Source organism: Lemur catta, chromosome 10 (assembly GCF_020740605.2).
Source record: "Lemur catta isolate mLemCat1 chromosome 10, mLemCat1.pri, whole genome shotgun sequence".
In the NCBI taxonomy this organism is placed as follows: Eukaryota; Metazoa; Chordata; class Mammalia; order Primates; family Lemuridae; genus Lemur; species Lemur catta.
Genome location: NC_059137.1, coordinates 85116481 through 85139308, shown reverse-complemented (window position 1 = coordinate 85139308; position 22828 = coordinate 85116481). Strand labels below are relative to the sequence as shown.

At 34.3% G+C, this 22828-nt stretch overlaps 2 protein-coding genes across 3 annotated transcripts in view; one reads left to right on the top strand and one right to left on the bottom strand.

Annotated features, from left to right (window-relative positions):
• LOC123646337 (centromere protein P) overlaps window positions 1-22828 on the bottom strand; it is a 239244-nt gene that overhangs the window by 151449 nt on the left and 64967 nt on the right. The window lies entirely within an intron of this gene.
• OGN (osteoglycin) lies at window positions 5470-22702 on the top strand. Its single transcript, XM_045563161.1, has 7 exons — window positions 5470-5670; window positions 6696-6944; window positions 9021-9114; window positions 15113-15271; window positions 17348-17550; window positions 19967-20062; window positions 20874-22702. Exons 2-7 carry the CDS (start codon window positions 6771-6773, stop codon window positions 21042-21044), a joined length of 897 nt encoding a protein of 298 aa, XP_045419117.1. The 5' UTR covers window positions 5470-5670; window positions 6696-6770; the 3' UTR covers window positions 21045-22702.

Genomic DNA, 22828 nt, shown 5'->3' with positions numbered 1-22828 from the left:
GCAGACAAGACAGATTTTAGTAAGGGTTTCACTAGGGTGCTTAAATCACATACTTTACACCAAACAAATTCAAAGTCACTACTGCATAGTTCAACTTTCCAAAGCACCTTTCCGGATGGCCTACCAGGGTGAGGATGGCAGGGTTTCTTCCATCCCCCTCACAAGGCACTGGGCTGCTGGCTTCTCTGCCCCAGAGTGTGGCCAAACTCCTTCTGTATATTAGGAATAACAGTTCAATTCTGCTCTGGCTCCTCCCTCCAAAGGTGTGTGTAAGTAAATGCATCCCAAAATGTCCTCCAGCTCAGGGCCCAATGAGGAGGCAGCTTAACCATTTTTTTGTTACTTGAAAATGTCCCAACTCAAACCCACCAAAGTATTTCTTATTAAAAACAAAACAAAAACCTCAATGCTTTCCCTTAGAGAAAATGAAGAATAAAGTATTTTCTTCAACTAGTACATCAAGATTGCATAGTTACATATCAGAGCTACAGATTAAATCAGTTGATTTGATATTTATAACAGGAAAACCATGAAAATTCATTTATTACTTTTCTCCTTATACAACAAAGTATTTAGTTATATTAGCTAATAGGCTGAACTATTTGTAACCATTAACAAATCCAAATCATACCATAAATCTAAGCTTAATGAACATACAAATGCATAATGAATACACATTTAGGTTTTAGAGAGGATATTTTAAAAAGGATATTTCATAAGTAATACTGGTTGAGAATGTTTAGCCTATGTTTAAATATTATTTAATACCTGAAACACTATACATTTTCACTTTTATTACTCAAGGTTGGGACCACTAAACTAAAATACAGATGTATGCATATCACATAACACACTTAAGTAGCTCCATGGGGAAAAAAACAAAGTAGAAGAAATAAACCTTGTCTCTTCTATATACTTTTTCTGTTTTAAGAATTCATATGTCCCAAAGGATGGCTAGAACTAAAACCCTGGTTTCCTGATTCCAAATCCATTTTTTCTAAATCTTGGAAATAAAGAATAAGAGCAGCTGGAAATGAAATTAAATCACAACAGCAAAAAATCCAAAGTTTCTTATATGCTCCAATTTCCTAAGTAGATATAACTATGCCAAGTTATAGCTATGTCTAGTTATAAATATCACAACATCATGAACACATCTAGCATCACTTTATGTGTTTAGGTTGTGAATTCTCTATAGAGAATTATGTACTACTAAGAAAAACTAAATTGACAAATAAGATACATTTTCACTATGAACTATTCCTTACATTGAGTAATAATTCCCCTCCATTTAAATTTCACCTTTTAGTCTGGAAAGTACTTGGGTTCTCATCTCTCTCCTTTGAACAAATGACTGGGCTTCAAGCATAAGTATGAGATTTGAGATAGCGATCTAAATCATAGACTTTCCATAAGAATGTTGGATTAAAAAGGGTGTATAAGTATCCAGCAACTCAGTAGTTTTCAACAGGAGCGATTTTGCCCCCCAAGGGACAAGTGACGTGTTTGGAGACATTTTTTGGTTGTCACAATGGAAGGGACGGGTGCTGCTAAACAGCCTACAGTGCATAGGACGGTTCCACAACAAAGAATTTTGGGTCCAAAATGTCTACAGTGTGGAGGGTGAGAAACTCTGTAGTAACTAGGCTCTAGTCCAATAGATAAAGAAACTGAGGCCTAAAGAAATGAAAGAAGTTGCCTAAGGTCAGGGGAAGGTTAATGACAGAATCAAAACTAGAATTTACATGTTCTGACTCCTAAACTAAATTATTTCCTGTAAAGTTAAAGGATGAAGATGGAGAAAAGACTCTTCTGGCTTGTAGCCTTTTTTGAAAGCTAATCAATTTTGTAGTTATATGGTCTCTATCAGTAGGATTAAACCACTTCCAAAAAGATACTCTTTTCCAGAAAACTCTTTTTTCCAAAACTCAATTCCATCTCAGTTCCACTCAACACATTTTTTGGTTGCCTACTGCTGAGAAACAATTAGGAGAAAGAACCAACACACCAATGGTACACCCTCAAAAAATAAAACACCTGTGACACCAAGGATGATATAATAGAGTCACCTAAAAGAACTCCACAGAGAAAACTCTTTCATTTTTGGACACAATGCCTGCTCTTGGGCATTAAGTGGTTTTCATTTTTTATTACTGTATAGTAAAAAGCTAAATAGCTTTCTATCAGGATATAACATTTCTTTCTGGAATAGAAAATAACCTACAGTTTCAAACATTTTACATTGGGAACTGTGTAGTAAAGATTTTGGCTTTGCCTACAGAGGGGTCTCGGCTTTGCCTTGACTTCTGGGAGGTGACCTATGTCATTTCTGATAGGAGTGTCTTTGTTTAGGGTGGGATCAGCCACAACCAATAGTCTAAGGATGCGGTGGCCATGCCAGAAAGACCAACCATGTGATTTAGGATAGGTTATGCAGTGTCAGTGGACCTGGAGGTTGAGTTCAACCATGTGGACAATCATTCAATTACTCAATCAATCAAACCCCATTAAAAGCTCTGAACACCAAGGCTTAGATGAGCTTCCCTGGCTGGCAATACTCCATGTACACTGTCACACACCAGTGCCAGAAGGGTAACACATCCTGAGAACAATGAAAGGTTCATGTGTAGACTCATCCAGATTCTGCCCTATGCATCTCTTCCTTTGCCTAATTTTTGTGTATCCTTTCCCTATATAAACCATAACAATGAGTATAATAATAGCCTTCAGTGAGTTCTGAGAGTCCTTCTAGGGAATTATCAAATGTAAGGGTGGTTTTGGGAATCCCCTGAACTTGCTTTTGGTATCAGAAGTGAGGCTGGTTTTGCAAAATGTGCCCGCAAACTTTACAGTTTGGTTAACTATGGGCAGGAGTTTAGGTTTGTTTATTTTCCAGTGTAATTCTGGATATTTCCAGACTCTTGCCTTGCATAATCACCCCCCCCACCCTGCTTCAATGTGGGTGTGACCTGTGACTTGCTTCTAACCAATAGAATATGGCAAAGCCAATGGTATATATGTGATTATGTATATGTAATTGCTACAAAAGACTGTGATGCCTATCTTGCCAGAAGACTATCTCCCTCTCTGGCTGTGAAGAAGCAAGCTGCCATGTTGTGATGAGCTGCACTGCTCATCGCAAGGGACTGAGGGAAGGCTTCAGTCAACAACCACCAGGAAACTAGGCCCTTAGTCCCACATGGTACAAGGAACCAAATGCTTCCAACAATCGCATGGATTTATAAGTGGATCCTTCCCTACTCAACCCCTTAAGTGAGGCTGCAGTCTCAGCTGCACTATGACAGCAGATCCTAAAGCAGACAATCAAGCAAAGTCATGCCAAACTCCTGACCTCAGAAAATGTGAGATAATGTTATTTAATTAAGCCACTAATTTGTGGTAATTTCTTACACAGTAATAGATAACCATCACAATAGGCAAACAGTGGTAATGTTTAGACATGCAACAGAAGAGGGATATTTCTAAAATGCAAATAGGATCACATCACTCACTGGCTTAAGAATTTCTCAGTGGTCTCTCACTGACTACAGTCTAAAGCCCAAACACCTTAGCAGGATATAAAAGATTCTCCTTAATCTAACCTCTATTCCCCTGAATAGTCACATTTCTTAATATGGTCCACCCCCCTCACTTCTTCTCTCTCTCCCTCCAAGCTCCAGCCATATGCAAAAAGATTTCCTAAGTGATCTATCCCAATCCTTCCTTCCCATATGACTCTCCCCTTGCCAAGAACGTTTTTCTCCATCTGCCCCTGCCCTCTTTTCCTATACTCTCTATAGAAGTCAGCTTGAGTGCAGCCTCCTTGACTTCACCCAGTCAAGATTTATGGCCTCTCCCAGTTTATCACAGAACTCTTTGCACATTTCTGTGTAGCAAGCCCCACTGTGCATTCTAGTTGCTTGTTTGCTGGGTTTCTGCTGACTTGGAGACTGTAAAAATAAAAGTTCCTGGGGGGAAGAAATAGCTTTGCTTACTTGAGTTTACTTGTCTATAAGTCTAGCACAGTAACGGTGCTCAATATTAAATGAATACTATTAAATGAATTTATTAAATGAATGAATGCTAATAAAATTGTGCTCATTGGTCATAACTTTTCAAGGAAAGATGTTATAATCCACAAAATAATTTTCTGTAGTACAAAGTTTCAAACTGTCCCATTAACACATTGACTACCAAGTGAGTTGTATTTAACTCAGGCTAGTTTTGAGCCCGGGGCCTCGTGAAGCAAAACCCTGCAGTTGGTTGGTGAAAATCTTACTTATTAATGTTCTTATTTTACAACTAATATTGACAATTTAATTCTAAAAACGTGGATTGTGTTGTATATAACTCATGGACAGAAAACAATAAAAAATAACAAATTAGAAAGGATTGTTTTACTAAAACACCACGGTCCCAGGGAAAATTTTTTTTTCTAGTGTGGCAGTTAATGTATTAATGAAACCATGAATCTCTTAAGATTTTCTAAATTTGAAATATGGTATCTATCTAGCTTCTCAACATCTTATTAACTTGCTATAAAACACAAAACAAATCAATGTCTACTGTTTCATTATTACATATTTCAAAGACTTAAAAAAGTTTTATTTTATTTTTAAAGCTATAAAACCAACAATTTGTATCAACCAAAACCAGAGAAGATCACAACTAAATTTAAAATAATTCACATTCAAATAAAAACTTGATTATTAAAATCTTAGTTTATATAAGCTTTGATTTGAAAGGCTCTAAAACAAATTTTGACGAGAAAAGAGAACTGATATTTATCCATACTTGTTAAATGTTTAGCTTAGAGGAGAGAGAAATGTTACTTTGATTGCCAAAAGCATCAAAAAGTAATAAAAATAAATGTGAATCTTTTTTTTTAAATCAATCTTTAAAGATGCTTGTATGGTATCTACAATACCACTTTAACTTTTAAAATCAAATTTAATATTAAAATAATTTGTATAAAGTTTCCTTCATGCAGCAAACAAAAATATTTAACTATCAACCCCCAAAATTATAAATCAAATTTATTTTTAAAAAGTCAATTCTTATGTTTGGGTTCTTGTTACATGTAATTGAAATAAAGGAGAGAAAAAAACCCAAATGACAAAACTATAAACTAATTAGTGCTAAAACTAATTTTTACATTGGAAATTTCTTGGCTTTATATTAATTATAGTATTAGGACAATGTTTTTAGTCCTAATAAAATTAAGAGCCTAGACTATGCTTTTTTTAGTGTTCTATTTCATTCAAATAGCAGATATCTTATCTCCTGGGAAATTACCAAAATGAGAAACATGATTTTATAACTATATCATTTTCATAAACTAATCTTTGTGAAAACATTAGTGTTTATTACACAATAATAAAATGACGCAAGTTTACACTCAATTAGTGAAAACAGACTGAGTGCAACAGTTACAAATATCTTAGGCACAGTTCTCTAGTACAACACACTGCATTTCACCCTAGAGAAAGAATGTTGGCAGAAATCTCTACCACATGGAAACTGCTCTTAAAGCGGTTGGGCCCTGAAATTTTATTCAGCAGTTTGAAATCAATCCACAGCTTTCCTCATTCACCCTCCCACTTGGGGCTAATGCACAGGCATGAACATCTATTGAGGAAAACCACAAAAAACTTCAAAACTGCTACCACGGTAGGCTTGTTTTTCACATATTATTTTAAATATTGTTTGCTAAAGTATAACTCATCTAATAGTCTTAATAAACGTAAAGGCCATCTCTAATTTGTTTAAGTTTCAGTTACCTCAAACAACTATTAACAAGTATTTATGTGTATTATTGTATAACTTTAATATCCATGTAGGCAAGAATGGGGTGCTGCAAAAGTCACAGATGCATTTTATTCTTCATTTTCAACCACTGGAGTTTTGAGAAATTGGCATCTATAATGCAGCATCAGCAACTCTGAGTGATTCTGTTTGAAGTTACTTAAGAAAAAGTCTGAAATGTGCATCTACCAGATAAAATCCACTGATAAGCCTAAAAGAATTCTTTCCATTACATTCCCCAAAGTTCCTTGATTAAAGTTCTGTATTTCCTCTAGTCTGCAATATTATTTTTTCAATTTTCATAGTTTAAATTTAAAAAACAATACCATTAACTAAGAAGAGTGAAAAATTTGTAATTAAAATTACAAAACCAAGAAAATTAAAGACATAGGACTTTTCCTATATTCTGTAGCACCTAAAGGTAAGTGTTAATGACTATTTTTCATAATGTTAAATTTAAGGTTTAAGCTTTTAAACTTTTTTAGAACTTGTTTCTGTTCATACCAATACAAATCAAGAGTTTTTACAAAGTAGCAAAGCTGAAATATGATATTTTTAACTTACATAAGACAGGATCTTGGGTCTTCATTTTAACTATTTATACTACAGGTATCCTAAGCAAATTTCAATTGCATATCTGTACCTCTTTTCAAGGCACATAATTATTACGAAAAATTATCAACATTTCTTGGATTTTTGATAGAGAAGATACAAAACTATTTTCTGAAACTATTTTTCAGAATGTTCACTGATATATAAAAACTGTTAGCATCTAATTAAAGATCACTAAGGGTTAAATACTTGTTCTCTGGCCCCTACTGCGTACACCCTGCCAAAACGTCCTCTAAGCTTTTAAATATTGCTTCGATGGTCTGCATTTTTATTTCCAGGGAAAAAGAGAGTTTTGTCCCACAGTCAGCAGGCCACTAGTTTATTAACTTCCAGTCACCTTGATTTTTGCTAAAATGAAGACTCTGCAGTCTACACTTCTCCTGTTACTATTTGTGCCTCTGACAAAGCCAGCACCACCAACTCAGCAGGACCCACGCATTATCTATGACTATGGAACAGATAATTTTGAAGAAAGTATATTTAGCCAAGATTATGAGGATAAATACCTGGATGGAAAAAATATTAAGGTACTTTATTTTTACTCTAAATTCAGCTTCTAAAATAGTGCCCATTTAAATGCATGTTTTTGTTTTTCCTGAATGTGTCTGATAAGGTAAGGGGAAAGGAAAAGCACTTTAAATGATTCAGAGTAATTCATAATAATTGTCCCTGATATTATATTTTCAGAGTATGCATGCCTCTCAAATTCATAAACAGTACCTGCAGTAACCAAACAGTATCTTCAGTAACCAAAAAAATAAAATTTAGGGAAAATTAGATTTTAAGATGATGGCCTGACCAGTTGCAATTTATATGTTAAGTAATGTTACACAATGTCCTATATATGTATATTATATTGCTTCAAAAATAAATTAGGAGAAATGTGTATTACGAGAAATAAAGATGAATTATCAGGTTAAAATTTATTGTTTTAGAGAAAAATGGTTTAAGGAAATAAACAGAAGAGGTGTTTTGCTAACTATAGCATTTCACAATAATTTATATATGCCAATTACAAATAGTACCAAAAAATGAAAAATTATTTAATATGGAGCTTTTTAAATCAATTTTAACAGTTTATACCCTCTATCAATTTGTACTAAGTAACTGTAACTGTAATTGAGTTAATACTCTGCAGGGATGACTTTTATACCACATCATTCATACCCCACCTTTATGGGCAAAGTAATTACTTATGGTTTTCTTGGCACACACAAATGAATGCTGAGTAAGGGAAAAGTTAATAGAGCACATAAGTATCTGTTACTTACTGTATGTGTCACACACAAACACACATATACAAATAATGGAAAACGAGAAATGCAGCCAAACATATAAAAATACTGGTTGTGTCAAAAGTTCTTTTCCACTATAAATTAAATGGTAAAAATTTTAAGATTGACCAGTTATAAATGCTACTTTCTCCTCTTTTTTAGGGGGTACACAATGAGCAAATGTTAATACCACAGTTTCTTTCAATGGAGTTAGTTAATATGGTAACATTATTTTTGCCCGTTATTAAGACAAAAGAGATAGGCTAGTCATAGCTTCAAGTTTTAAAAAAAAAAGCAGCTTATCATAACATAAGCTGTTGGCACACTTGGATGATTTAAATCTATCAAAAACACTTTCAAAGTTTCCTGTTCCCTAAAAAGTAATAAATTTAGAGATTATTTACTCTCTGCTTCTTCTCTTTACAGAGCTTTAGAAGTTTTTCTATCTCAATACAAATGCAGGAACTAAGATGTTTGTGGAATGGAGTAGAATTCAACAAGACTTGATGTATAAATGCAGAGTGGAGGGAGGATGTTCAACCAGCACACAGATGAGAGAATGAAGGTGAAGGGCAGGGTCAGGAGTTAAGACTGAGACTGAAGTGGAACATGCTTACAAAGGGTAGAAAGAATAGGCTATCACATAATACTCTGTAATCTAATAGGAGAAAATGTATTCTATGAGAACAGAAAAGAGAGAGAGTTAACGATATCGACCTCAAGTCCCTCAGACTTAATGGCCTATACTGGTGGTCTGAGCAGGGTGGGTAAGCTGAAATAAGAGTTCCAAGAGTCAGGGCTTAATGGAGGCATACAGGTAATTAAAAGGTCATCCCTGGAAGAGATCAAAAGACCTTAATCAGTACTTCACACAGTTGGAGCTCTAGTCACATGGCTGGAGCTCTAATCCTGCTCAAAATGGCAGAATCTGAACAAGGAACTCAGTTTAGACAAGAATCATGAGGAATAGTTTCACCTCAGAAAAACTTTCACTCCAATTCAGGGAATTCTCTTCTAGCTCTCATTTGGAATTTCAATATGTTCAACATTTACTTAGCACTGAGTTCAGCCATTGGAGATATAAAAATAAAAAAGACCTGGTTCTTTCACTGAAGGTGCTTATGGTCTCTAGAATGAAAATAAACTGAACAAATATTTACACTATAATTTGATGAATGATGAAATGGAATTATGTATAAAATCCTAATGGAGCACAAATAAATGCCATTAATTGTAACTATGAGAAGGTAAGTGTCATCTGTGATCCCTAGGTTGTATAGTCACTTAGACTTCATCACACCAGATAACAAACTTTTATTTTTCTAATAGGAAAAAGAAACTATGATAATACCTGATAAGAAAAGTCTTCAATTACAAAAAGATGAGAGTATAACACCATTACCCCCCCAAAAAGAAAATGATGGTAAGTATGAAGACTCTATCATTTAATCATTTTTCAAAAAGTCTCTCTTAAAAATAGCTACAATGGAACTTTATTCTTTGTAATAATCAAAAATTGCCTCAAGATATAGTAAATACAAACAGTGGAATTTTATTTACAGCAATAAAGTCAAACAGGTATATTGGGAGTTCATATCATTTGTCATTCCACATTACAAGTGAGAAATGTGGAACAAAAACATTCAAGAACAACCAAAGCTTAGACCACAGTTAGCCTCCACAAAGTATGAGTTTCTTTCCATATATAATCAATGCAAGAAATACTGAAACACTGATTTGTCAAATATAATGTACAGCATCAAGATAAATAAAATATAATTCTTGCCTTCAAGAAACTCACAGAAGAGAAATGCCTATAAACATACAAAACTATCATGTACATTTCAATTAAAACAATAGAAAACTTATCATGAAAGAACAAACTACAAGTCCTACTTAATAGCTCCTGTGTATTTGGTTTATTCTTGCTCTATCACAGAAAATTATTTCATGTGAAAATAGGGGGAAAAATCACAGATTTCTATATATTGCTACAATAAAATTAAAATGATCTTTAAAAATGTGATAAGTATTACAGCAAAAATAGACTTCAACAAATGGAAAGACATCCCTTGTTCTTGGATAGGATAACTAAATATCATCAAAATGTCAATGCTCTCCAAATTTATGAATTTTAGACAATCCCACTAAAATTACCAATAAATTTTTTATAAAGCTAAAAAAATTGACTCCAAAATTCATATGGACAAACATATACAAATAGGGGAAACACTGAACAATGCAGGAACTAGACATACTACACGTTAAAACATACTCTAAAGCCTCTATACTTAAAAAGTGGGATACTGGTATATGAATAGACAGAAAGACCAGTGCAATAGAATAGAAAGTCCAGAAACACAAATACATATGAAAATTTAGTGTACAATAAAGGCACCACTCAAATTACTGAAGGGAAAAATGGTGTTTTTAAAAAACTACTGGGAGAACTGGGTAGCTATGTGAAAAGAGATACAATTAGATCCATATCTTACACAGGAAAACAAATTCCAAATAGACCAGGAATCTAAACGTATAAGATAAAACTATACAAGTACTAGAAAATAATCTGGATGTAGGGTGCCTCAAAATCCAGAGACAATAACAGAAAGAATAATAAATTTGACCTCATGAATGCATATTTAAAAGACAACTGAAAACTGGGGAAAATATTTGCAACATGTATTACAGATAAATAATATAACTAGATAAAGAACAAATTGATAACATAACTAAAGAGCTAATAGCTCTTATTTATAAAAAATTCTTAAAAATCGAGGAAAATAAATTGACCAAAATTTCATTGGAAAAATGGGCAAAAGATATGAACAGACAATTCACAAAGTGATTTGACTCAAAAAGATGTTCAATCTCACACACAGAGTAATGTAAATTAAAATTATATTGAGATACCATTTTTAACCTGACTGACAAAATGAAAGTATAACTGTATGTTAATATATTCCATTAGCAAGGCTGTGGGATAAGATACTTTCATACACTGCTAGGAGGAATACAAATCAGTACAATACATTTGTATAGGAATCTGGCAATATCTAACAAAACCAAACATGCATTTACTTTTCAACATAGTCATCAACTTCAAGAAATTTATCCTGAAGATACACCTCTAAAATAAGAAAACACAAACATAAAATCATTGAAGCACTGTTTGCAATTGCAAAATATCATAAATAATCTATTGTCCAAACACTGAAAAGTGACTGAATAAACAATGGTACATCCACACAAGAGAATGTATTTTACAATGCAGATGTAAAAATGAATGAGGAAGATCTCTGAGAACTAACATAGAGTAATTTCCAGAACACATTGTGTGAAAAAAGCAAACTGCAAAGTGAAGAGTTATCTATAATATGCTGCCTTTCATATAAGAAAGAAAGGGATATAAGAAAATGCACATTTCTATGGAAAAAAACATGGGCCAAAGAAGAATTGTGAGAGAGGGAGTGTCACTTCTCCGAGCATATATTTTTTGTGTAGATTTGGTTTCTAGAACAATACTATGTTTTATACAGGCCATGTAAATAAATATAAACTTACTGATATATAAATAAAACCAACAAGGACAAGGTAAAAAGAACCAAAGTTGGAATATAAACAGAAAAATAAAAACTCAATTGTATTCCAAATAAATAACACTCTAAACAAGGAAAAAAATCTAATTCAAGTAAGCCTTAAGCACAGTTTTTGTTTTGTTTTATTTTGTTTTAAGACAGAGTCTCACTCTGTTGCCTGGGCTAGAGTGCTGTGGCATCAGCCTAGCTCACAGCATCCTCAAACTCCTGGGCTCAAGCAATCCTCCTGCCTCAGCCTCCCGAGTAGCTGGGACTACAGGTGTGTACCACCATGCCTGACTAATTTTTTCTATTTTTAGTATACATGGGGATCTCGATCTTGCTCAGGACTCAGGCTGGTCTTGAACTCCTGAACTCAAGAGATCCTCTTGCCTAGGCCTCCCAGAGTGCTAGGATTGTAGCCATGAGCCACCGTGCCTGGCCTAAACATGACTATATACCTTCAGGCTAAAGACAAAAAGAACTATAAACTAATACTAAATTCCAGTGATCGGGTTTGTTTTCCACAGTGTTATGAGTTAGCAATATTGAAACTACTTAATGTGTGTTCTAGAACTGAGTAAAGTAAATATACTGTAAATAATGAGAGCTAGGCTTCTCACTGTCAGAGAAGAGCATTACAAATATGGAAAGGTATAAGGTTAGAAAGAACATTGTAGGGCCAGCTTAGTGGTTCATGCCTGAATTTCCAGCGCTTTGGGAGGCCAGGTGGAAGGATCTCTTGAGGCCAGGAGTTCAAGACCAGCCTGAGCAACATAGCAAGACCCCATCTCTACAAAAAATAGAAAAATAAGCTGGGTGTGGTGGCTCGTGCCCATAGTCTTAGCTACTTAGGAGGTTGAGGCAGGAGGATTGCTTGAGCTCAAGAGTTTGAGGTTACAGTGAGCTATGACGATGCCACTGCACTCTAGTCTAGACAGCAGAGCAAGATCCTGTCTCAAAAAAAAAAAAAAAAAAACCACTATGGAGTTGGACTGGAATGGATGATATTAGTATTAACGCATGGTTTGTATATATAAAGAGATATCAAAATATAGATGTGTTTATCACTCTGAGTGTATGTGTATGTATGCATATGGTATGTTTATGTAGACATATGAGCAAGTGGTGTATGTGTATATATTGTATATGTTGATATACATATACATGTTGTATACTATATATGGAAAAAGAGACAAATATACACACACTTAATATCTCCTAGCTCTCTCTGCTGAAAGAGCCTAGAAACAATGAGATCCAGTAACACTGAGCATACCTCGGACCCAGATCTTGGTTTCTAACACCATTTTCCACTAAAAGAAACCAGTGCTTCTTGAAGAGATAGCTGATTTCAGAGTTCGGGCAGGGAAAATACAAGATTGGTTTGGGACATCTTATAATGCCATAATATAAGGCAGTTCTTAAAGAATAATAAGGACATTTAAATTTTTTTTAATACTCCATCAAAATATATGAAATAAAAAGGTATAAATGTATAAAAGATATATAAAACCTATAAACTGAAATCTAGACAATACTGGTGAGAAAAATTGAAAAAGACCTAAACCTAAGGAGAACTATATTGATTGCATTCAGCTGTGTAAACCTCAATACCATTAAGATGTCAATGTTCCCCAAATTTATTTATAGATTCAACACAAACACAATCAAAATCCTAACAGGTTTTTTTTAAATTAAGAAGCTGATTCTAAAATTTATAGGAAAATGTAAAGGACCTAGTATAGTCAAAACACCACTGAAGAAGAACAAAGTTGGAGGATTTATACTACCAAGATTTACTATAAAGGTACAGGAATCAAGACATTGCAGTATTAGCATAAAAATAAAAAAAAATAGATGAATAGAATAACATTCCAGAAATAGGCTTACACAATATTGACAATTGATTTTTGAAAATGTGACAACACAATTCAATGGGGAAAGAATAATCTTTTCCAAAAATGGTGCTAAAAGAATCAGACAACCATAGGAAAATTAAAAAAAGAATCTTGAACCCTCCTGACATATATAAAAATTACCTCAAAATGTACCCCATACCTACAAGTAAAGAGCTTAAACTATACAACTTCTAGAAGAAAACAAAAGATAAAATCTTAGTGGTTGGCAAACACTTCTTAAATATAACACAAAAAGCATGAACTATAAAGGAATCAACTGTTCTTCATTAAAATTTAAAATGTTTGCTCTTCAAAAGACACTGATAAGATTACACCTGTAATCTCAGCACTCTAAGAAGCTGAGGCAGGGGGATCACTTGAGCCCAGGAGTTCCAAACCAGCCTGGCAGCATAGCAAGACCCTGTCTCTACCAAAACAATAAATAAAAATAAAAAATTAGCGAGACGCGGTGACGAGTGCGTGTAGTCCTAGCTACTTAGGAGGCTGAGGAAGGAGAATTGTTTTAGCCCAGGAATTTGAGGCTGTAGTGAGGTATGATTATGCCAATGCATTCTAGCCTAGATGACAGAGTGAGATCTTGTCTCTAAAAAAATAAATAAATAAAAATAAAATAAAAGACAAGTCAAAGACTGGGGTAAAACATAAACCTGACAAAAGATTTATATGTAGAATATATACTCTTATACTCTTATAATAATTCAATAATAATATAAAGCCTCAATTAAAAATAGGCAAGAGATATGAATAGACACTTTACCAAAGAACATATGTGGATGGCAAATAAGCACATAAAAAGATGCTAACATTGTTAGTCATTAGAGAAATGCAAATTAAAACACAATGAGATACCACAACATACCCTACTTGAATAGCTAATTAAAAAGACTGACCATACCAAATGTTGGCAAGGATGTAGAGTAACTGGACACATTAATTACAAGGTGTAAAACAGTAACTTTACACAGTGACACCACTTGAACCAAGTGACCAAAGACACTGTCATGAATGGGACAGCAGATATGGTATGCCTCCTGACACAGGGCACTGAGGATACATCATCATTTCCATGGTATTCCTGACAAAAATGAGGGATCCCTCAGCCAACTGAAAGACATTCTGCAAAATAAATGCCCTGAAAAATAAAATTAAGCCAGGAGGGATGGCTCATGCCTGTAATCCCAGCTACTTGGGAGGCTAAGATGGCAGGATCACTTAAGGCCAGGAGTTTATGATCAGCCTGGGCAACAAAGCAAGACCCTGTCTCTAAAAAAAAACAAAAAAAGTAAATGAAAGAAAATTTTAAAAATAAAAAGAAAATTAAAGAGGAAAACAAAAGCCCTGTACTTTTCAAAAAAAAAAAAAAGTGAAAGATATGAAAAACAAAGACTAAGGAACTATTCCAGGTTAAAGGAAAGAAGCTTGACAAGTAAATGTAATGAATGACTTGGGGGTGTTATGGGATCCTAACAGTGCCTATGATAACTCTAATTTTCAAGTTAATGGCTTGCTCATTTAACTAGTGGTTTCTAAAGACATTAGCTACTGTCACCAATCTGAAATATGTTTCTCACGCATCAAACATGATAAATCAAGTTTTTGTTTACCTTAATTCCTGCTTTATGAATTTTTTTGGTATTCAAATGAGGAAATATAGTTGTCAATTCAGCAGTCAAGTGATCATCAATAAACAGAATAAAAAGAGTGTGGATTACAGACTCTCAGACAATATTCTGGTGAATTATCAAGCACAATGTAGGTCACAAGTTATCAAGACTGAATATCTTTCCTGCTATCACCTATGATTCTGTAAAATATCTCTTCAAATTAGTAATAGCATTCATGATAGCAATAATTTTACCACTAGAGGCCAAATATTTTCAAACTACTGTTTATATTTTTTTGACATTGTTTCCCAATTTAGAAATGCCCACGTGCCTGTTGTGTGTTTGTTTAAGTGGCTCTGTATACTGTGAAGAAGTTGACATTGATGCTGTACCACCCTTGCCAAAGGAATCAGCCTATCTTTATGCACGATTCAACAAAATTAAAAAGCTGACTGCCAAAGATTTTGCAGACATACGTAAGTTAAATAAGACATCAGTATGAACTCATGCTAGTATTTAACTCATATAAACACAAGTTTCCACATTGTTGTGGCCTACCACATCGAGGGTTGTCACTGTTGGAGTATATAAGTATCTACCATACTTAATAAAAATCCATCAGTTTGCTGGTGAATTTCCTTTCCATTCAGACATATTCTGTGATCTTTATTAGTGACTTCAGTGTCTATGTTGACAACCTGTCTCATATATAGGCAACTACATCTTCTCAGCCCCAATACTTCAAGATCATTTTCTTCAAACAGTGAGCAGCACCAATATTACTGGGATACTCGTCCAACAACAAAGTTTTATTTTTTACTGTCACTATTAAAGCACAGAAACTGCTTTTTCTTACTTTAACTTATGGCTCTTAAGTCTGGCTGCATATTAAAAATATCTAGGGAAGTATTTTTAAAATACTGACACCAGGTCCTACTTCCCAGAGGTTCTAATTCAGGTCTTGGTTAAGGCCCAGCCAATATCATTAAAAACAACCAAACTCCTTGGATGATGCTAATATGGAAATAGTGTTGAGAACAGTGGCATTTAATTCCTTCCCAAGTCATTAGCAATCTTGGACTTCTATCAAACCTTAACCCAACTAGGGTGTTGCCATGGGCACACCAGAATCCCCCATTTTTGTAGTACCAAACCCTGGTCCTGGATCACTAATTTCTTGTCAGTTTTCTAGACTCCTGTGTTCTCAAGTGTTTTTGAAGAAAATTACACAAAGAAATGCACACTGGCCCACTACACATTTATGAGATTAGCCATAACTGGATTCATGCTGCCACTGGTAGCTCCCAACTGTAGACTGAAATATAGTTGAGCCTCATTATTTGTGGATTCAGTATTTGTGAATTAACCTACTTGCTGAAATTTATATGTAACCCAAAAATCAGTACATGTGATGCTTTCACAGTCATTCACAGACATGAGAAGAGTGGCAAAAATTTTGAGTTAATGGACATACATGTTCCCAGTTGAGGTGAAATAAGGTGACACTCTGTCTTCTGGTTTCAGCAATAAGGTGACACTCTGTCTTCTGGTTTCAGCAATAAGGTGACACTCTGTCTTCTGGTTTCAGCTCTCATACTATATGTGCCACGTTTTTCACATTTTTATGCTTTTTGTTTATGATTTCACTGTTTAAAATTACCCCAAACATAGTATTAAAGTGCTGTCTATTGTTCCTAAGGGCAAGAAGGGTGTTACACGCCTTACAGAGAAAACACGTTAGATAAGCTTTGTTCAGGCATGAGTTACAGTGCAATGTAATGAATCAACAATATATATATTAAATAAGGTATCTTTAAACAAAAACACATAAAACAAGGTTATATACTAATTGGTTGATGAAAATGTGTCATCAGAGGCTCGCAGGAACCTAATCCCATATTTCCCCTAGGAATGATGGTTCAGTATTCACTAATTTAGTGTTTGTGGTGATTTTATAGAACATGACTACTGTGAATGAGAAGCAACTGCATTTCCTAATCATCTCAGACAAAAGTTATACACACACACACACACACACACACACACTGAATTTTTCTATTTCTCAGTATGTATCATTCTAAGAAATCAGGGAACTTTTTTGTCTTTGTTGGTAAGCATTAAGGCATAGAGAGATTAAAATTAAGACAACAAACCCACAATTGCAATCCAACATGCCAGCAAAAAATCCAAAAATAATACATGATTCCATTCAACCAAATGTAATGACTATTTTCTATAATTTGCAACAAAAATTTCTTTCAAACTGCCTGAGCATCCTGAGGAACTCAAACAGAGAAGGATGGAAAGACTCCACTAACTTTAAGATCCCTTTCAAACCTGAGGTTCTAGGACTTCAGTTAGAAACGGCCTCAGTGTCAGGCATAAAGAGATGCTTAGTGTTCAATCAACAAAATTTCACTGAGCTACTAATTGTAGACACTGCACTAGGCAATAAAATTAAAAGATGTTTGAGTGATCTGTTAAACAAATGTTTTTCTTCAGTCACATAATGAGAATTTAACTTGATATTTTTTGTATATTTTTCCCTCAAGCTAACTTAAGAAGACTTGATTTTACGGGAAATCTGATAGAAGACATAGAAGATGGTACTTTTTCAAAACTTACTCTGTTAGAAGAACTTTCACTTGCTGAAAATCAACTACTAAAACTTCCAGTTCTTCCTCCCAAGCTCACTTTATTTAATGCAAAACATAACAAAATCAAGAGCAGAGGAATCAAAGCAAATGCATTCAAAGTAAGTATTTTATAGTAAAACTAAACATAGTATTGGTGATAATATGATAGATAAAAGAGAAACTGTGGTCTAGAACTCCGTTTTGATTACATTTTAAACTATTTTGATTTGATAAATGAAGATATTATTTACATAATAAATAGCCATCCTATTAGGCTCATTCAGCCTAGTTTATCCCTATGTCTCACTCAAAATACATAACCTTTATATTGTTTGATGGGATTATATTGTTTCCCATTTTTTTACCTGTTAACGCAGCGCAAATATTTATTTAGACAGACACGGGTGGCCCCCTCATGGCATTTACTGTCTACAAAAACTCAATATGAGACTTTCTCTATGATTTTTTTTTCCTCATAATATCAGCAATTTACAAAGGTCAGAAAAAGTTCCAAAAGTAAATACTGAATTTGACTTCTAATATTTAAAAATATTGGACTGTAAAATTCTAGAGGGAGACTTTCCTTTGAATTCCATGATGGTACCTAACACAAAATTCTATACATGAGAATTAAATATATTTTTAATTTAGTAATTCAAGAAAATATTGTGCAGGAAAACAGAAAGGTATTTTACTTTGATTTATGTAGCCAGGTTATCTCAAAATGCATGATCTACAGAAGTAATCACCTCAGCCCAGGATTTCCATAGCTCTGAGATATCATTCCTAGTCCTGGAAGGTAAGCCTGGATAAAAAGGATGAGATGATCATGCCACTGCTGGCAATAGACGTAATCTTATACAAAAGGCAAGGTTTGTTGCTTCTAAAGATAACTCCTAATAGAGGGTCCTAAAACTACCAAAAATTCATTATCATAAAGTTTACGATAATCTCACAAATGTATAATCTGTCCACAAATGTATAGTTTGTTAGAAAATGTAAAAATATTCCATTTTTCTTTCCTTTTCTTTTTGTTTACATTTACGGTATCTTTTTTCAGCTTTAAGGGATGTTTTAAAGTTACATCAGAGTTCCTCTGATGTTTCTGGTAAGGGATTCAGAAATTAAGAGACTTTTAGGGTACTTTCTAAAAGCATGCTCACTTCTTTGAAAATACTAATTTGAGTTGGTCTTTGAATAACTGACATGTTAAAGACTTATAAGAGATGATCAATATTTCACAAACAGAAAGTCTGAATATTTTGGGTTTTACATATGTATTACATAAGGGATTCATGACAAGTTGGTATAAAAATGATAAACTTGGCTACTTTGTAGTTTTGCTTAACGGTACTGGTAAAATTAGGTTACTCTAATCATGTAAAATGAAAATTAGGCCCACTGGGAAGATATGAGCTGGGTGCCCATGTGGTGTAAAGGGTTAGGACAGGCGTGGTGACTCATGCCTGTAATCCCAGTGCTTTGGGAGGCTGAGGCAGGAGGATCATTTGAAGCCACAAGTTCAAGACCAGCCTAAGCAATAGCGAAACCCCATCTCTATAAAAAATTTAAAAAATTGGCCAGGTATGATGGCATATACCTGTAGTTCTAGCTACTTAGTAAGCTATGATTATGCCACTCTATTCCAGTGTGGGTGACAGAGCAAAACTCTGTCTCTAAAAAAATAAAATGAAACTTATATAAAAATTATTTAAAAAATTTAAAAAGGATGAATATCAAAGGTAAGGTAAAAGGGTAATGTAAGGCCAGGCTGTAACCCCAGCACTTTGGGAGGCTGAGGTGGGAGGATCACTGGAGGCCATGGGTTCAAGACCAGTCTAGGCAACATAGAGAGACCCCAGTCTCTACAAAAAGAAATAATAAAAAAAATTGGTAGGGCATGGTAGCACGTGCCTGTAATCCTAACTACTCAGGAGGCTGAGGTGGGAGGATTTCTTGAGCCCAGGAGTTTGGAGTTACAGTGACCTATGATGGTGCCACTGCACTATAGCCTGGGCAACAGAGTGAGACTCTGTTTCTGAGAGAAAAACAAAAAAGAGTAATGTCAAGGGAAACTACATCCTGAAGTCATAGTATACAATCACATACAATAATAGGTTACTGGTCATTAAGAGTAGTCCAACACAAAGCCCTTAGGAAAAAAACCGTATCAAGCTAAGTGTTTAATAAATTGCTTCAGGAAACATCTAGCTAGGCACACACACCTCTTAGGAGTAACTACCTTGTGCCACTTTTCTAGAAATTGGTGGAGCTGAGATGAGAAGCTTCAGAGGTACAGGAGAGATTAGGGTAGCACCAAGATCCAAATTCAATCCCATGGAGGGAGTGACCCGCATCAGCTGCTCCCATGACTAATTCAAAGGGCCCCAGATGTTGGTATCAGGGTTGGGTATTCAGAGATGAGATGAATGTAAAGGACCACTCACTAAACACACACACACACACAGAGACTGCTTGAATCCTGTGAAGGAATGCACACACCTCGATAACACTCAAACAAAATTTTTGTTACAGAAATTGAACAACCTCTCCTTCCTCTACTTGGACCACAATGCCCTAGAATCTGTGCCTCTTAATTTACCAGAAAGTCTTCGTGTAATTCATCTTCAGGTATGATGGTTCCTTTCACAGTATCTGACTTTAATTTCCTATGGGTCAAAATCTTATGATTCATTGGAAACCTCACTTATTCACATGCAAATTTTGGTTAGATCACTATAGTAGTGTGATAGCTAAATGCTTATTAAAAGCTTTCATATTTCACCAAATGAACTCTCCTGCCCAGAAGCCCAGGTTCTGTCCAGAGCAGCATGAGTGAACCAGAACTCTAGGTGTGAAGTCCGCTCTGGAGTCAGATTTGACTCCAGGTGTACACTTGGTATCTCCTAGTTAATCTGACACATGGATTTGAAGTGAGGGGACACTAAGACCCCCGATTTCTGTTTCTTTCTCCAAAGAGCGGTAAACATTAGCTTTTGGAGACTTCCAGCTGGCTTTATAGTACATCAACTTGAAGTAATACACAGGTGAAGAGGGAATGAAAATAAACTAAAATTGGTCTCTTGGCATCACAAGAATTCCTATTTGTTTGTTTTACTCCTTGGACTATTTAAGGACACAGTGCCCATTCTGAGTTAACAGTCTAGAATAGGATACTTTCTCCACCTAGTATAAGCCTATTTATATTTCAGAACTTTGTGTTATTACTAATTATGGATATTACTTTAAGTACCAGCAAGTAGTCTGTTCTTCCAAAATAATACTGTAGATTTATAAAAGGCGGCTCAGATTGCATAAGGATACACAGTATGTATGATATTAAAAATCACTTTTTAGATAAAATATTCTGTGGGATCCTATCAAAAGCATATGAAAGGTTGATTTCAGATTCCTGAACAATTTTTTTCCTCTTATTTTTCAGTTTAACAGCATAACTTCAATTACAGATGATACATTCTGCAAGGCTAATGACACCAGTTACATTCGGGACCGCGTTGAAGAGATACGCTTGGAGGGCAATCCAATCAGCCTGGGAAAGCATCCTAACAGTTTCATTTGCTTAAAAAGATTGCCGATAGGGTCATACATTTAACCTCTATCAATACAACATATAAACTCAAATGTATACACACTTATAATCTCTCAACAATGTCTAAAGGAATATAACTATTGGTTTAATATTAACTTTGTATCTCATGAAGGAATTTGATGTTTTAAGGATGTTCAAAAATCTTACATATAATAAGTAAAAAGACTGAATCTTTGTGTTCAAAGTAATTGAAAATACGTAAGCAGCATTAAAAAATCCTACTAGTTTATATTTGACTACCATTTAAAAGACATGTTTTTATGTAAGTACCCAAATTTGAGATGCTTTATTCCCATTACTAATGATGTAAGAGGATAAGTCCAAGAAACTTTCAACTGTTTATTTTTCCTGGCCTTTACTGTATTCCAAAAGCATTTAAGGCAGATGTTCCAAAAACTTTGAAAAGCTAAATATTTCCAGTGATCTCCCATTTTTCTTTCATGATTCATGCATTATTCCTTTTGAAGTAGGAACTTTGTTTTCTTCCTATCAAGGCAGCTATTTTATTATATTTTCACTTAGCCTGAGATATAGGGTAACAGTCTCATACCTAAGTAAAATTTTCCAAATAAAGTAGACTTTTACTCTCTGATAAAGAGCTAATATAGAAATGTTCAAAGTTATTTTGCTTTGTGTTCACACAGCTAATGTCTTCAGTAAAATTGTAAAACATATTCTTTTACCTAAATATTAACATTCTAAGTCTACCATAAAACATCCTTAAAAAATCAAGCAGGCCCAAACCAGTATGCCTGTAAGAAAAAATAAAAAGTCCATCTATTTCTCAGAGGATAGCCACAAGGTTCACCACTGTACAGATTTTCAAATCTGAGCTAACTGTAAATATTTTCTTTTACACTATAGGAATGAGAATCTCATCAATAAATTTGTCCAAACATAAGAAGTGAAAACAGTATTCTGTGGTGTTACTGCACACCATCTTCCCAGCCATATACACCTATGTTCATCCTAACAAACTAAATATTCACAATAAAGTTTCTATACTTTCTAAATATCCAGTTTGAACTAATATGGTTAAAGGTGACAATCTAATAGTGATAATTTATGATGGTTCGGTGCTGCCAGATTAAGTTACTAAAATAACTTTCCTCTGCCTGTACCCCACTCAAAAGTCTTAGTCTACACAGTGCCTTGAAGTTAAATACAAAATTATGAGTGTTTGAGAAACATGAGACTGAACTGTGTATATAAAAGTACCAACATTATTTCCAATATAAATTATATATTAGAATCAAGTTGTCTCTGTATACCATTCCCAGAATACATACTTATCCCATTTATAAGCATTTGCTCCTTGTTTTTTTCCTACCTAGCATGAGATCATATATGTTTTTTAATTATCCCCCCATTCATCAAGGTTGACCCCCAAGATGAAAATTTTTCATTAAAGTATCTGTGATTTCTTACAGCCACAATTATTACTCTAACAATGATTATTAACTCAGTCACTTATTTTGGTGACTAATGATCATAATTATACTGCTTTCTCATTATTTTTTGTGCATGCCTCATTTCCCTATGATTGAAAGCTTACTGACAGTGCTAAACACAGATTTATAATTTCAGAGTGCCTAGCACAAAAGTGAGCACATTTGAACTGAAAATACAATAAATATTGCAAAATAAAATCCATCTAAATACAGGGCTCTGGTTTTATTCATAAAAATGGAATATTTAGACTATCAGAATTTAGAATAAATTGATGGAAATAAATTATAACTTTATCTGAAAATATAGACTTGATAAAGTAGGGCTCAGTAACAAGA